This window comes from Desmodus rotundus, chromosome 10 (genome assembly GCF_022682495.2).
Source record: "Desmodus rotundus isolate HL8 chromosome 10, HLdesRot8A.1, whole genome shotgun sequence".
Classification (NCBI taxonomy): domain Eukaryota; kingdom Metazoa; phylum Chordata; class Mammalia; order Chiroptera; family Phyllostomidae; genus Desmodus; species Desmodus rotundus.
This window is the reverse complement of record NC_071396.1, coordinates 2191678-2205471: the sequence shown is the minus strand read 5'-3', so window position 1 is coordinate 2205471 and position 13794 is coordinate 2191678. Positions and strand designations below refer to the sequence as shown.

At 50.2% G+C, this 13794-nt stretch overlaps 1 protein-coding gene across 3 annotated transcripts in view; it reads left to right on the top strand.

Moving 5' to 3' along the window:
• The window catches only part of NEK7 (NIMA related kinase 7), a 76871-nt gene that overhangs the window by 41283 nt on the left and 21794 nt on the right, over positions 1 to 13794 (top strand). For all 3 annotated transcript variants that reach the window (XM_053912506.1, XM_053912507.1, XM_053912508.2), the window contains exons 4-6: positions 4829 to 4891; positions 6372 to 6482; positions 13395 to 13503. In XM_053912506.1, the coding sequence (XP_053768481.1) occupies positions 4829 to 4891; positions 6372 to 6482; positions 13395 to 13503 (283 nt within the window). The remainder of the gene's footprint in view (positions 1 to 4828; positions 4892 to 6371; positions 6483 to 13394; positions 13504 to 13794) is intronic.

The window sequence follows — 13794 nt, the reverse complement described above, 5'->3', positions numbered from 1 at the left end:
GTGTCCCCTCCACTCCCTGATGTGTTTCTCAATGGCATAGCTGCCCTAACACCGTCCTCACCTGCCTGCACCCTGGGTGACACCCTTCTCTTGTGTCTCCTTGGAGACTTTCCCACCGGTGGCCCGTTCCTCCCACATCAGCCCACCTTCCCTGCCTGCCACGTCTCAGCCGCCTCAATGCCCGCAGCTACACAAAGCTGTCACCTCTCCTCTGCCCGGTGACGATGCTTGTCGCTTCCCCCACTGCTTTGGGCTCCCCTTTCTGTTCCCTCCGGTGGCTTCTTGTTGTCCCAGCACTTCTGGGGCATTCATTCCTCACGGTGATAATTTTGGATCATTTGCGTCTCCTGCACCCACATTCTCACTCATAGCTCCCACCGTCCCTGGGCAGGTGGCTTCTGATTCTGTACAAGGCCTGACAGGGCTTTGCTGGGCTTCAAGCTCTCGCAAATCTGAACCACAGAGGGATGTCCTGCGGTCCTTCTGAGAGGCTTTGCAGCGTGGAGGACCCCCCGAAGCAGGGGTCCCTGCCGGGTGGCAGTTGGGGCGCTGCACTGGCTAGTGGGGTCAGAGGGCATCCTTGCACACGAGGGTTTTCTGTGCCTGTGGAGTCCTGAGTGAGGCGAACGGTGCCTACTTCCAGACCACCACTGCCGGGGCCTGGCGGCTAGTGCGTGGTTCAGGCATGGGGGCGTGCCGAGGGAGCCAGGCCGACAGAAGTGACCTTCTGGCCCCCGAGCGGTGGAGAGAGCAGGTGGGTGCAAGGTGACAGCACCAGGGGCAGGAATGTGGGGGCAGAAGAGGTGCTACCCGGGGCTGAGGTCAGAGGGGGTGGCTTAGGGCCCACGCAGGACTCCTCTGGGACGGGCTGTCCCGCTGGCTCCTTGGGTGGCCCGGGAGGCATTTGGTTACAACTTCCCTTTATGTAAGATTTATTTAAAGCGAGATGCACCAGCTTCGTCGGACTCTCTTGTGTATTTTTAAGGGTTTTCTGCACTTTGTTTTAGGTGTTTTTCTTCTAACAAAGTGACACCTGCCTTTCAAGGATGTTCTGCCGAGTCACTCGAATGCTCCCCGTGCCTCTCACAGCTGTCCGGTGCTGTCCTTCCCGGCTGCGGCCGTTGGCAGTCTTGGCAGAATTTGCAGGGGACAGAAGAAAACCTTTTAAGTGATTCAGAGAAGACTTGTCAGCCAGTGCTTGTCTAAACACTGCTAATAGCTCCACTCTTCCCAAATACAAAATAAATTTAAAAACTCAAAAAAACTTTGGTAGAGCTGAGAAAGATGGCTTCTGAAGACAAGCTTGTAAATATTTTATGAAAAATATTTTTACAAAATCCAGATTCTTTTTTTCCCGTATGTGTTGCCTTTTCTTGCTCATGAAATGAGACAGCTTTGAATCCATGTCTGGGGATTATTTAGAAGTTCAGTTTTTATTTTGTCTTGACTTGGCTAAGAGAAAAAGAAAGATAAGATACTTCTGAAGTTCCAATTAAATGTATTTATACATGTTTTGGGTTGAGAACTTAGTTTTGCCTTGAACGTACCAGCAGTACTTGTTTCTCTCAGTGTTTGAGGACCGACTTCTGATGAAAAGTTACTTGTAATTCTAAAGCAGTTTAAGCTGAGTCAGGGAGTTGTGCCTTCCACGCGGCACGTTCTGTCTGAGTGTTTTGTGTCTCGTTAGGGCTTCCGAGAACTCACACACATCCCACGCATGTCCCGTGGGCTTTTGGTTTAGAACATTTTCTCCAGCGTGAACACTGGATTGCTAGGAGATTGGATCTGTACGTGTCTCCAGGCTTGTGACTTTTTAGTTTAATCACTAGGATCAGAATGATCTCTTCCCTGTGTGCTGGGAAAAGAAGGTTTCCAGGAACCGCTTTAAGGTCCAGGACGTTTAGGATTTTGTACTTCCCCACAGTGCTGGTGCCACCTCGAGCCCCGGGGGATGCCTCATTCCCAGGAACTGCATCCCGCCCCTGATTTGGCAAGACCAGTGACTTCTCTTGCCACTTTGATTTTTTTAAAGCGTAGGCAGTCTGGGCGTGTGTGTGTTTCCTGTAACCAACATCAAGCCCACAATTCTGTGTTTACATTAATAGTTGTTATTATGGTTAACGTGTTCTATAGTGACATCATTTCCTGGCATCATTTGGAGAATTTAGGGAAATGAGTGGCTTGTCTCTGTGAAACGGCTGAATGTCCGGCTCACTCCTTTCAGCAGCAAACTGCCGACTGGACTTACTCCGTCAGAACCCTCTGTGAAGTGCCTCCCATGTCGCTGCATCTGGGATTCCTGTGGCGAAGGCGCCGGGCAGCTCCCAGAGGCCCGCCCGCACCTGGCTGGGGCAGCGCCTGAGGCGTGTGCGTTCTCTGCGCACCTGCCTGCACCTGCCTCCGACGGGCTGCCTGCGTGCTTCCTCACCTGTGTCTCTGCTGCATCTCAGCACGAGCTGGAGGTCCACGCGGTTTTGCGAAGGGAGAGAGCACAGACGCGAGCAGGCCCCACATTGTGTTAGTCACTCCTGGGCAGAGTGCAGCCCAGCTGACCGGAGAGGGCTGGGTGTGGAAGCACTTCCTCCCGAGTCCCCCTCGCTGTCCCTGCTTTGGTGCGGGCGGCTGTTCGGGCTTCGCCCTGCCGTTTGCGTCCATCACACCGCACATAGGGCCTCATCCACCTGACTGGCACACCCGAGGGCTCGATGGCCGCGGAACAGTTTCCTACTGATGTTTCATGTAAACTTCCTGACAGGGGCTTGCCTCTCCTTGTCCCTTCTTTCCTCTTCTCCTTTCCTTTTTGGTCCGTTCTGAAATCCAAGCAGTCGCAAGTTCGGGGTGGCGAGGGGTGAGCATCAGTGCAGATGGAGGAAAGAGAGCCCTATTTCTGGTCTGTGTACTTAGGTGGGGGAGACTTCCAGGCCGCCAGTTCTTCCATCTCTTTGCAAGCTATTAACTAGGACGCGAGCCTGTATTTTCCCAAATCTTTACACTCTGCAGTGCTCAGCTGTTTCATATCAAACTTGAAAAACACACTTGATGTTTGAAGTTTTCGTTAGAACAGTAGCATAAAAAGACAGTTGCAGGCTGTGGAAGTAGGAAGAGTGTTCTGCTGTGTAACGTTGGGTGAGGAAGCACACAGCGTTGTGTAGACTGTTGTTGTTTTCACTGTGTAAAAGGTGTGTTTGTACAAGAAACGGAAGGAAGTGAGCGAAAGCCAAAACTGCTTAAGGAAGTGAGTGTAAGGGTTCATTTTTGCTTCCGTGTTGTATATTTCTTCATTAACTTTTTTAAAGTAAGGGAACAGCAGAATCGTGTGCGTTTGGACCTCACGAAGGCGAGCGTGCAGACACTGCCTCTCCCGGCCCTGACTGTGCCGCGCTGTCTGCGTGCTTCTGGCGGCGGAGCCTGTGATTCCGTCGGGGTTCCGCTTCAGTGTCACCCCTCCCTACGTGGGGATTCCTTTCCCAGGTTTCTGATCCTGCCCCCCTGTGTGCACATGGGCGTTGTAGAGCTCAGTGGTTAGCTGTGTGTGTGAGACTCTGCGGCAGCCGGGCCGGTGGAGAAAGCACCGACCCTGGGCTAGACCGACCGAGATTCAGTTCTGGTTCTGTGGCTGACGGCGTTCCGGCCACAAGGGTCTGTCCACCTCTCTGAGCCTCAGTCCTCACTGCGGCCTCCGGGGTCAGGCACGGAGAGCACGGCCTTGCAGGAGAGCAGAGGCTGCGCCCTTGGGCCCCTCTGCTCCGCCTTCCGCGATTCCTTCCCTGGCTGCCAGGCCTCGCTTGCCCCTCCTGGCTGTGCACCCCTGCCTTTCCTGGGCCACCCAGCTCTCGCCACAGGAGGACTCCATCAAGTTAATGACTATAAATGTCATTAAAAGTGTTTGATTAGGTAACTAGGGTTTCAATCAGCTTGCAGTGTTGACTTACTCAGACTTTAATGTTTAGGGTGTTGCTTTGTATTTATCGTGATTTTCTACTCTTAGAACATTGAGAGATTTCTTTTGTTTCCAGAGGCATTAACTCGCTTTGATTGTATTATTTATTATGTTTTTCACATTAGACCACTGTTTCTCAACCTTTCTCTCCTTTGTTGTTCCCCAAAGGGTCTTCTCGGGCACTTTTCCTGCTTGTCCCCCCACCCCCATGAGGGACGTGCCGCTCCCATTGACACATCTGCTTGTGTGTCGTGGTGTGTGTGTCTGTGCGTCACCCCCACAACGAGGCGGGTAGTGTCACTGTCCCCGCTGCCTCCCAAGGGCCTGCCTCTGCCCCCGAGGAGTGGCAGGCCCGACGGTATGCGGGCATGAGGCGTCGGACGCGCTTAGATCGTGCAGGTTGGTGGCTCAGAGCTTCGGCTGCAGCTGGGTAACTTCCGGAATGGACTCTGGCTGCTCCGTTAGGTCGCTGTGTGAACTTTCCTTGGTTTCTTAGGCTTTCTAGACTTACTTTCCTTCATCTGCGAAATGGGAATGCTAATATCCCCCTGAGGATTAAATGAGAATTAAATAAGGTAGTTCATTTAGCATGTAATAATTTTTCGAATGTATATTAATTGTTATTCTTCCCATTTGGTCTTAAGACTTGAAATATCTAGCTGTTCTCTTTTCCCACTTTTAATACCGGTCGCCTATGGAGGGCAAACTGTAAGCTCTAGTGGTAACATCAAATCAAATCCCTACAGATCTCTGCCGCTCCTGAAAGCTAATTGGGAAGAAAACACTTTAGTGCGTATGTAATTATATGTAAACTATCGTAACAAATGAGCCTGGTAGCTTGAGCCATAGATTATCGTTCCACTGGGTAACTCCACATTCTGTTTTCAGATATTTGACTTGATGGACGCCAAGGCCCGTGCCGACTGCATCAAGGAAATCGACCTCCTGAAGGTAAACGGTCGGCCAGCCGTCGGCTCTTTTGAACATAGCGGAGGTGTTGATAAAAGTCATTTATTAAAATGGTACACTTACAAGCAAAAGGACTTTTAAGACAACCGTACCACTCTGATTCCAAGTAACTGTACAAGTTTGGATCTCAGTCTGTTGGAAAATGCAGTTACCTTTTGGAATCACTGTAACTAATTTAATTGGAACATTTGGTAGGATTTCGCCCCCCATTTCAAACTGGGAATAGATAAAACGGGCATAAAACATTGCAGAAATGGTTTTCTTAACCATCCCAGACAGATGGCAAAGGCTAAGTAATAACATAAGTGCACATTGGTATTATCTCAAGACGCGATGTATTGAGAGTGCGGACCGATCCAAATGGCCTCCATGTTTTTAATGATATTTCTGTGTCTTTTTTCCAGGTTTAGGAAGGGTGATGTAGGAGTGTGTCAGAATTAGCTTTTCAGTTAGTAGCCCACTCAGAGTGTGACTGAAGTGTCTGCTCTGTCCTGCCTGTGTCCTGGTGAAATGTCTACTGAGGAGTGCTGTGACTTATATTTTTAGCTTTTGGAGAAGACTTGGGAGTGCTTTATGCCTCCCGTCTTTGTTTGTGAATCAGGCTGGTCCAGAACGACACCAGTGAGATGGGAATGACCCCTGTTGTTGGACTGCTCTGTTAGTTGGAGTCACTTCCTAGGAAATGAGTAACTGCTTAAGATATATATACAAACTGTAGGGAAAAGCCTCCAAGTGGAAAGAGGCGAAGAAACTCATGTGTACACTCTTCTAGAGTAATTTTTGAATAATTTTCTTTGAGAAACTATTTGTCTTAGGTCAACTTGCTTAAAGATTGAAAAAAGATCGTACAAAAAGATCATAAATGTATATGAAGTGATTTCTATGTGGTGAAATTTTTCTAGGGCAATTTTGTGAATCAGTTCCATAGATGAGTTCCATATATTCATGTTACCTGATGTAAAAGCAGTATTTAGGTACCATGTAACAGATGTTAGTTATTATTTTGTTTGTTTTAACTTTTAACCACTGGATGTAGTTATACTAGGGTCAGCTCTGACACCCAAATACAAGTGAAAAGGAAAACTGTATCTACCGTTCAGGGCCCTGAAAGGACAGTTCTCGTTTTGAAGGATATATTGTAATTTTGACAATTGATTTAATTATGTCATTCATTTATATGCACATATAGATATGTTTATTGGACATAGCAATACTTTAAAAGATTTTAAGTGCATGAATTACTATAGTACTTCTAATAAAGAATATGAAAGTAAAATTGATACCTAGCTTTACTTTCAAAACTTAGAATAGTTGTTTTAAAACTCACAAGATTAAGGAAAAATGCAGTCATGTTGATTTCTATAACTGCAAAGTGAAACCAGTAACTAAATTTATTCTTCAGTTATAAAACTACCGAGAATTTACAGTGAGATAACTTTTTGATACCTTTTTTTCTCCTTAGCAACTCAACCACCCAAATGTGATTAAATATTATGCATCATTCATTGAAGATAATGAATTAAACATAGTTTTGGAATTAGCAGATGCTGGTGATCTATCCAGAATGATAAAGGTAAGGTTTGAAATAAAATGAAAAAACCACCTACAGACATACGGTTGCTAATAGGATTGTCTACTAGACACGCAGGGCCAGCAGACACTTTGAACGAAGACCTCGGTGCGTGTCCTGGCTCTGGCAGCCAGGCGGTCAGTGATAGGCAGTGGTGGGAATGGCCGTGATGATGAAGTGCATGCCAGGCACCCTGGATGCACGAACGCTCCAGAGCCAGCTTGGACATCCACCGAGACTTGTCTTCTGTGAGCTGACGCTGGCCCTGGGCAGCTGGGTTTCTCCGAGCGGACTGGCCTTGTTCCTCTGTCTCTGGACACCGGGCAGAGTGGGGCAGAGAGAGATTTCTGAGCAGCCCCGCCGTTCCTGGGGGCGCAACCTCGGAGACGAATGCGTTTGGATCGTGCATATCCAACCCTGATGCGACCACTTTACAGTTATTCTTTTTTTCTTGAAAATCATGTAAATTGGGTTCCAGTTTAGCTACAAGTCATAGAATCCCCCAAGTAACAGTAGCCTAAAAACTGCTTGTCCTCGGGCAACTTCCTTCTCTGTGCGCCTCATTTTCTGAAAGTCAGAATAATAATAGAACCTACTTCCCAGGGCATTTTAATTGATTAATTAATTGGAGTTCGTTACGAGCTTGGGACAGCGCCTCACACCTAGCGAGGTGTGTGTAAGTGGAAGCTACTGCTGTGTTGTGATTCCTATGTGTATTTCTTTGTAACACAAAATTCGGGGGCCTACCCGGCCGCTCTGATCTGTCAGATTCTCAGAGACCGAGCCTGCTTACCGCTGACTGAGTCACCGTCCCAGCGTGAAGGGACAAAGGGCCCTTGCTGGCCGTGTCCTCAGGCCCGTTGCTGGAGGCTGCCGCTCAGCACCGTTAGCTTTCCCCCACCGGCGAGAACGCAGTCCCGAACGCCCAGCTGCGCGGGAGGCTGGGATGGGACTCTGCATTTGGCTGGAAGATGAGCTGAACAGTGTGGAAGTCACAGAAAACCAGACAAAGGACTCGACGAAGGCATGTATTCTGAGCTTCCTGTAGCAAGGCAGTCGGCCACTGTCACTGAGCCTGGGCAGAGTCGCAGGCAGGTGGAGGAATAGGGCACCTTTGCGTGGAACAAGGGGCTGCAGATGCGCCCTGGTTACTGGCTGTCACGTGGAGAGGAATCCAGGCTTCCCCTGGGATGGGCTAGAGACTCGAATTTGGCTTTCTCCCGTTGGTCCTGAGTGGGACGCAGGGACGACAATGAGAAAAACTGTCAATTAGTAAAGAAGTCCTGGCCACACGGGGGCTGACTGTTGGCGAAGTTCCTGTCTAGCTTCCTGGACCTGGAGGTGGCAGTGTGACTTCCCACAAGCCTGACCTAGCAGGCAGCTGCCTGTGCACCGGCCTGGTCAGTGTGCATGGGGTTCTGGGGGGTAGACCTGACACCCCGAGAACACGAGCGCCATCGCTCGTTAACAGAAGAGCTGGCGTTGGAAATTGGGCCTGGCTCGGGCCAAACTCTCGTGTTTTCCTTTCGAGGCCTCGAAAGACTTGTACCACAGGGCGCCTTTGAAAATCAGAGGAGAACCTGCCACCCACCTTCCATTCCAAAGCCTCTCAGGGTTCCTGAGCCGGGCGCTGGCCGACTCCCCAGCAGCGGTTCGGACCCTGCTCTCCCAGGAGAGCTGGGAGGCAGCCACTCCGCACTCCAGCCGCGTCCCTTCGGCCAGGTGCAGTGTCCTGACCTGCAGGGCGGGGTCGGCCTCAAGACGGTGCTGCAGAAAAGGAAGCTAATGTTCTCTGTATCACAGAATGCCATCGGGCTGACTGAAGTCCCACGGGGAGTGTGACTCACTTCTGATGGGTTATCTGATTTTCCATTCTAGGGACTTCCCACCATGGGCACAGCCAACCACCAACAAAATGTCTTTGCGGATTAATGGCCAATAAAAAAGTACTGTAGTCTAACTTTAAAAAGAAATGCAAATACACAGATGTGAAGCTTTGCTAAGCAGCTGTCCCTATGAGACATAGAGACGGCTAAAACAAAATTCGGTGCCAGGCCCTTTAGAAACAAGAGTTAATTCTAGTGGGAAGGCCGGAGGCGAACTCCTGCTGGAGACTCAGAAGAGCAGCAGATGGGTTGTTACACATCTCCCCCCATTGACAGGGGATTGGGGGGCTTAGACTGTCGCGCAGTCTTGCCCTTGTCCAAACCAGTTTTCTTCCTTTTCCGCCCCCGCTCCTCGTGTGCAGGTGAGACCTCCCTTTCTGCACCGTGGGGGATGCGCCTGTCCCTTCACCACCTGAGCAAACAAGCGCAGGGCCCGAGTGCCTTGCAGGGACCTGCCTCCGCCTTCAGCAGAGGCGCCTCTCAGGCCAGTGGGAAAGGGGGAGGGGCTGTCCGTGTGGTTGCGTGTCTGCCGTGGCAACGAACCCAGCTCCCTTCTTTGAGTGGGTCTCGCCACCCATGGAGACGCCATCAAGGGCAAGTTTTCATCAGCTGGCCCAGGGGAGCTAGTGAGACAGGTTCAGAACTGCAGGGTTCTGGGTGTGGTAATGAGCAGGGCCGCCGATGTAGAACTATGCTCGTAAACGACCCTGGGGGCTTCAGACCAAAATTTGAAGGGATCTATCATGTAAAAGACTAATTAGGAAACTTTTCTAAAATAAAAGATAGCAACTGACTCTTAAGTTCTAAGCTTCTAGAGCAATCTAATGTGCTCTGGTAGAATTCTGAAGTGGTTCTTGCGTAGAGGATCAGTAATACCATTCCTCCTGCCTCCCCAGGGGGCATTGCAGTGTGAGCCTGTAAAGAGTCTGCGTTTTATCCTGAGCACCGTCTGCTCGCCTAGTCCACAGGCGAGGCCTCTGGGGCAGGTGTCGGCGATTCTCGTGGGAGCCTCGGCCTGGGCCCCGCCTTCTCCTGAGCACCAGTCCCCCCAGCCCGGACCTCCCAGGTCTTGGGGCGGCTGGGGCCTCCTGCGTGGGGGTGTCAGGGGCATCAGACGCCCGTCTGCCCCATGGCCCCTCCCCACCCTCGGGCCGCTGTCTGGTCTGAATCACTCAGCTCTCCACGCGGACGTCACTCTCTGAGGCCGAGCCTTGTGACCCACGCAGTCACACAGCCAGGCAGTGCAGTCGCCGTGTCCGTGTGTCTGACTGTGCCCAGATGTCGCTCTTTCCCACCTGACTTGAAGCCCCGTTGAGTACAGGGGCCTGGTCTGCTTTGCTCACCTGGCGTGTTTCCAGGGTGGGACCGGCTGATGGCTGTGCCTCGCACCGAGATGCTGGTGTGTGTGTGAGGGTGCATTGCTCTACGCCTGACCCGCTTCTCGGTCCCAGGGGCCCACTGCTGCTCCTGCTCCGCTCTCACGGGAGCTGCTGAGATGCTGAGAGAACACAGCGGTCGGAGAGGAGGGCCTTCTCCCGGTCAGCCCTAAGAACTTCCGTAACTGTTTTCTAATTATTTGTGCTGTCAGCTGATCTTCGTAAAGTAGACCCATTAGGAAAAATTCACAGGAACTTCTTCTCTGAAGGAGCACGGTGTGACTTAAAGCAGGACAGCCGCGGGTACCTGAATTGTAAGGATGTCGTTCATTCGTCATAGTGAGGAGTGTTGTGAATCGTCACAACACAACAGTTCTCGGTCTCAAGTCTCCGGCTTAATTGGGGGAGAAGATAGAAGCACAAATGCAGCTCCTAGTCAGCATTCCCGAAGCAAACCTCTGGACAGCATCGTATCAAAGACTTTTCCAGCAAATAATTAATTGGTTTAGAGCAGGCTGACAGATATAATTAGGCGATTTATAGTTGAAACATTCAGTATTTCTCTAATTAGTGACAAAGGAATACCTGAGGCCGTGGTCAGAGGAAATCGTTCCCAGATGGGCTTGAACATGAAAGGAGACCCAGGATTTGTCAACGGATGTCTCTTTAGCACCCGCAGTCCGGCCTCTGAAGGGAAATAGGCTTGTATGGAACAGGTTCCAGTGTGTCGAGTTGTGGGCTGCATGCTGTCCATTCTCTGCACTGTCGGTCCCCTCAGGTGGACCAATACCTGCCCCACTGTGCAGGATTCCTCGTCAGTGCCACTCATGTCGCCCCGGCCACGTCGAGAAGCATATTTGGTGACAGAGACTGGGTGAGGAGGAGATGAGGGACCAGCCTGAGCAACATGTAAACCAGAGTTCATTTCAGCCTGCTGGGCCAGCCTCCCTTCTGCAGAACTGAGAAGCAGCTGGTTTGGAGACTTCATTCCATCTGGGGCACCCTTTCCACCACGTACGGTGACACAGTGTGAGAAGGCTCGTTCTTCGTGCTCACCACCAGCTCACACTCAACAGGAGGGGATTTCACACCCAGACTGGGGAATTTCGGGGTGAGCTGTGAGAACTCTGCTTACCATAAGCTTTGACAAATTAGCTAAAATATCAACATGTTGTAACTTAGAAATCTCCTTCACCCTTTTGGTGGGGTGGTTTCTTACATCCGCAGACACGTTTTGTTTGTGCTCACCCAGCCTTACAGGCTGTGCGGGCAATCAAACGTCTCTGGCCCTCTTGACCTTTGGCTCCTGCGAGCACTGAGCTCTCCCCAGCAGAGCACCACCTCTCTGCCCTGACTCTGACGTGCAGCTCACCCAACACCCCGCTTCCCACCCCAGCCCCTGGCGGGGACCGTGAGAAGGGCCAGTGGCTCCAAAGGCGGTCTGTTCCTTGTCCACTAGCACCGCTCAGAAGCCCAAGGTGCCCAACCAGCGGCGCTCTCCGAAAACCGCGTGCTGTGCAAGTGAAGCAGGCGCACCTGCGGGAGAGCCCACGCGGACCGCTGTCTGTGCGCGGCACGTGTGCGCAGGTGTGCCCCACAGCGCAGCGCTACTGATAGACATCGCTCAGGGCTCTCTGCTCCCGAAGCAGTGGGGCCGTGGGGCCGTGTAGAACCTAGTTTTAATGGCCTGAGACTGATGTGCCGTGATGACGTCATTCTGTGAGCACAACGGAAGGGGGTGCTACGGTTTGAGCTGTGTTTACCTGGGAGAAGCGAGGAGACGGTTCTCTGGGAGCTTCCTGCTCTCTGTGCCTGAGGCTGGTGCTGACCTGTAGTGGCCCTGGACAGAGCAGGCGCACCTGGGCGGTGGGCTGGCAGCAGAGACAGCGAAGGCCAGAGCGTGCCCCGGGCTTCCCTCCCGCCTGGATCTCTGCGGACAGGCTCGCTCTTCTCAGTGCTGTCCTGCTGCGTTTTCCTTGTTACGGATGTTAAAGTGTCTCCCCAGCGGTCCCCCTGCTGTCCGGGGTAACGTGACTGAGGGGATGCGTTGTGGGCCACGTCCACATGGCTCTGGTGCTCGGATGCAGGAGGAAGCATTTTCAGCGTTTCCACGTGCTGGCTCTCTCGGTTTTAGGGACACAGAAGCTACTCTGCAGAATTATCCGTGTGGCAGGAAGGCGGGGACCTACCTTTCAGTAAATGAGGGGCTCATACATTCTTTATCGACTTTAAAAAAATACTTGACTTCATTTCCTTGGCAGTAATGTCCCGGTGTTCAAAAGACAGCTTTTTGGGGGGAAGAACTTTGTGACATTATAGGAACTTATTTTCTTCGTTTGCTAAATAATTGAAGGTTCTGTTTTTCCCAAGGCTTAATTGCTCAGAAAAATCTTCACCTGTTTCACATTTTCTATCGCAAGGCAAAATATATTTTCAGCTTCTATTAATAACCTGTATGATCGGGGAATGGAGAGATTCATTGATAAATCTATTATGAAGCATAATGCAGAAGCAGTTGAGTACTCAGCGGATTTTCCAAACTTACAAAGCTCGGGTGGAAATATTTTATCAAAGCAGATAAAATCAGATGCCTGTGATGAGTGTGTTCTGCGATCTCGTGGCTGCCTGGCCCGCTCTGCTTTGTACCTTCTAAAGCAAGTTAAGATACGTGAATTTTACTCAGAGTGCCAACAGTGAAAATTCTCACATGCTGCAAACTAGGATCACTTACCAAAGTCCTAATGGAGGCATAACTGTTTTACATGTTTATATAATTCCCCCAAATGTGTATAGCAAATATTTGTGCAGCTTAGTGTGGTGAGAACCCATACCTCTGGAGGAAAATGTTTCTGTAGAGAGAGGTGTATTGAATCACTATCACGCTAGGAGCCGTCAGCTTTGCTTTTGGAAGCACCCGTCTTCTCCATCAGCCTAGCCTCTGTGCAGGTAATTCTCTGAAGTAACCGCTGCAAAATGTCATCTTAGAATGCATTGTAATTACAGAGGTGTGTTTGTCTGGGAGAGTAACATCCTTCTGACGGTAAATGTCTGACCTAAGTACAAATTTATGACAAAGAAGAAAGAACTCTACCTACCTGTCTTCTCCTGTGGAGGCCACCTGTCGTATTACCTGGGCCTGTGGGGGTCTCAGGTCTGACCATTGTTATTATTGCTTCCTTTGTTCTTATGAACCGGAGATGGGAAGGGTAGGGATATTCCAAGTCACCAGGGTGGCTCGGTATTTATTTAAAAGGAATTCTGCAGTGAAACCTCTATCGGCAGAAGAATCGTCTTCCAATGAACATAAATACCTTCAGGTTTCTAGACTGTTTTGTTCTGGCTTTTCCTCACATGAAATTCGACATCTTCCTTTTGGGATAAGAAACAATTTTACATAATGTTAATGTTTTGAAATAGTTGGGCATCGCAAAGAGAGCGTTTTTTGGCCTGTGCTCACTTTAGGTATAAGTGGGAGAATGGAAGCCATTCAGCCCGGTAAAGTCTTGGGACCATTTTACCCTGGAAAACCGTTGACTCTTTCATTGGTATTAGGGAGACAAAGTAGGTGTTTTTCTGACTTACGACTTTTTGCATGTCAGAACCTAGTCCTAAGGAATTCTGGTACTTACAATTCTATTTCTCATTTTTAAAAGCATTTCAAAAAACAAAAGCGGCTGATCCCGGAGAGGACCGTCTGGAAGTACTTCGTCCAGCTCTGCAGTGCGCTCGAGCACATGCACTCCCGCCGGGTCATGCACAGAGGTAAGAGCGTCCCTGGCACGCCCGCGTGGGACGGCGGCGCGCTGCCTCGGGTGGCCTGCGTCCGAGTTACAGGTTTGCCAGCATGGTGAGCCTTTGAGTAAGCCCTCCTTGGCTTCCAAAGGGAATGAGGATTATTTGCTTGATTCTTCTGAGCGTGTTACGGATTTGGTAGGTAAAGAAAAAAAAACATGCAGGAAAACGTAAGGAAGACACTTGGTTGTTTTTTTTTAACCAAATAAACAGTGTATATTATGGCTACTTAGATTTTTAATTCTCAGCATTAGCCGTCAA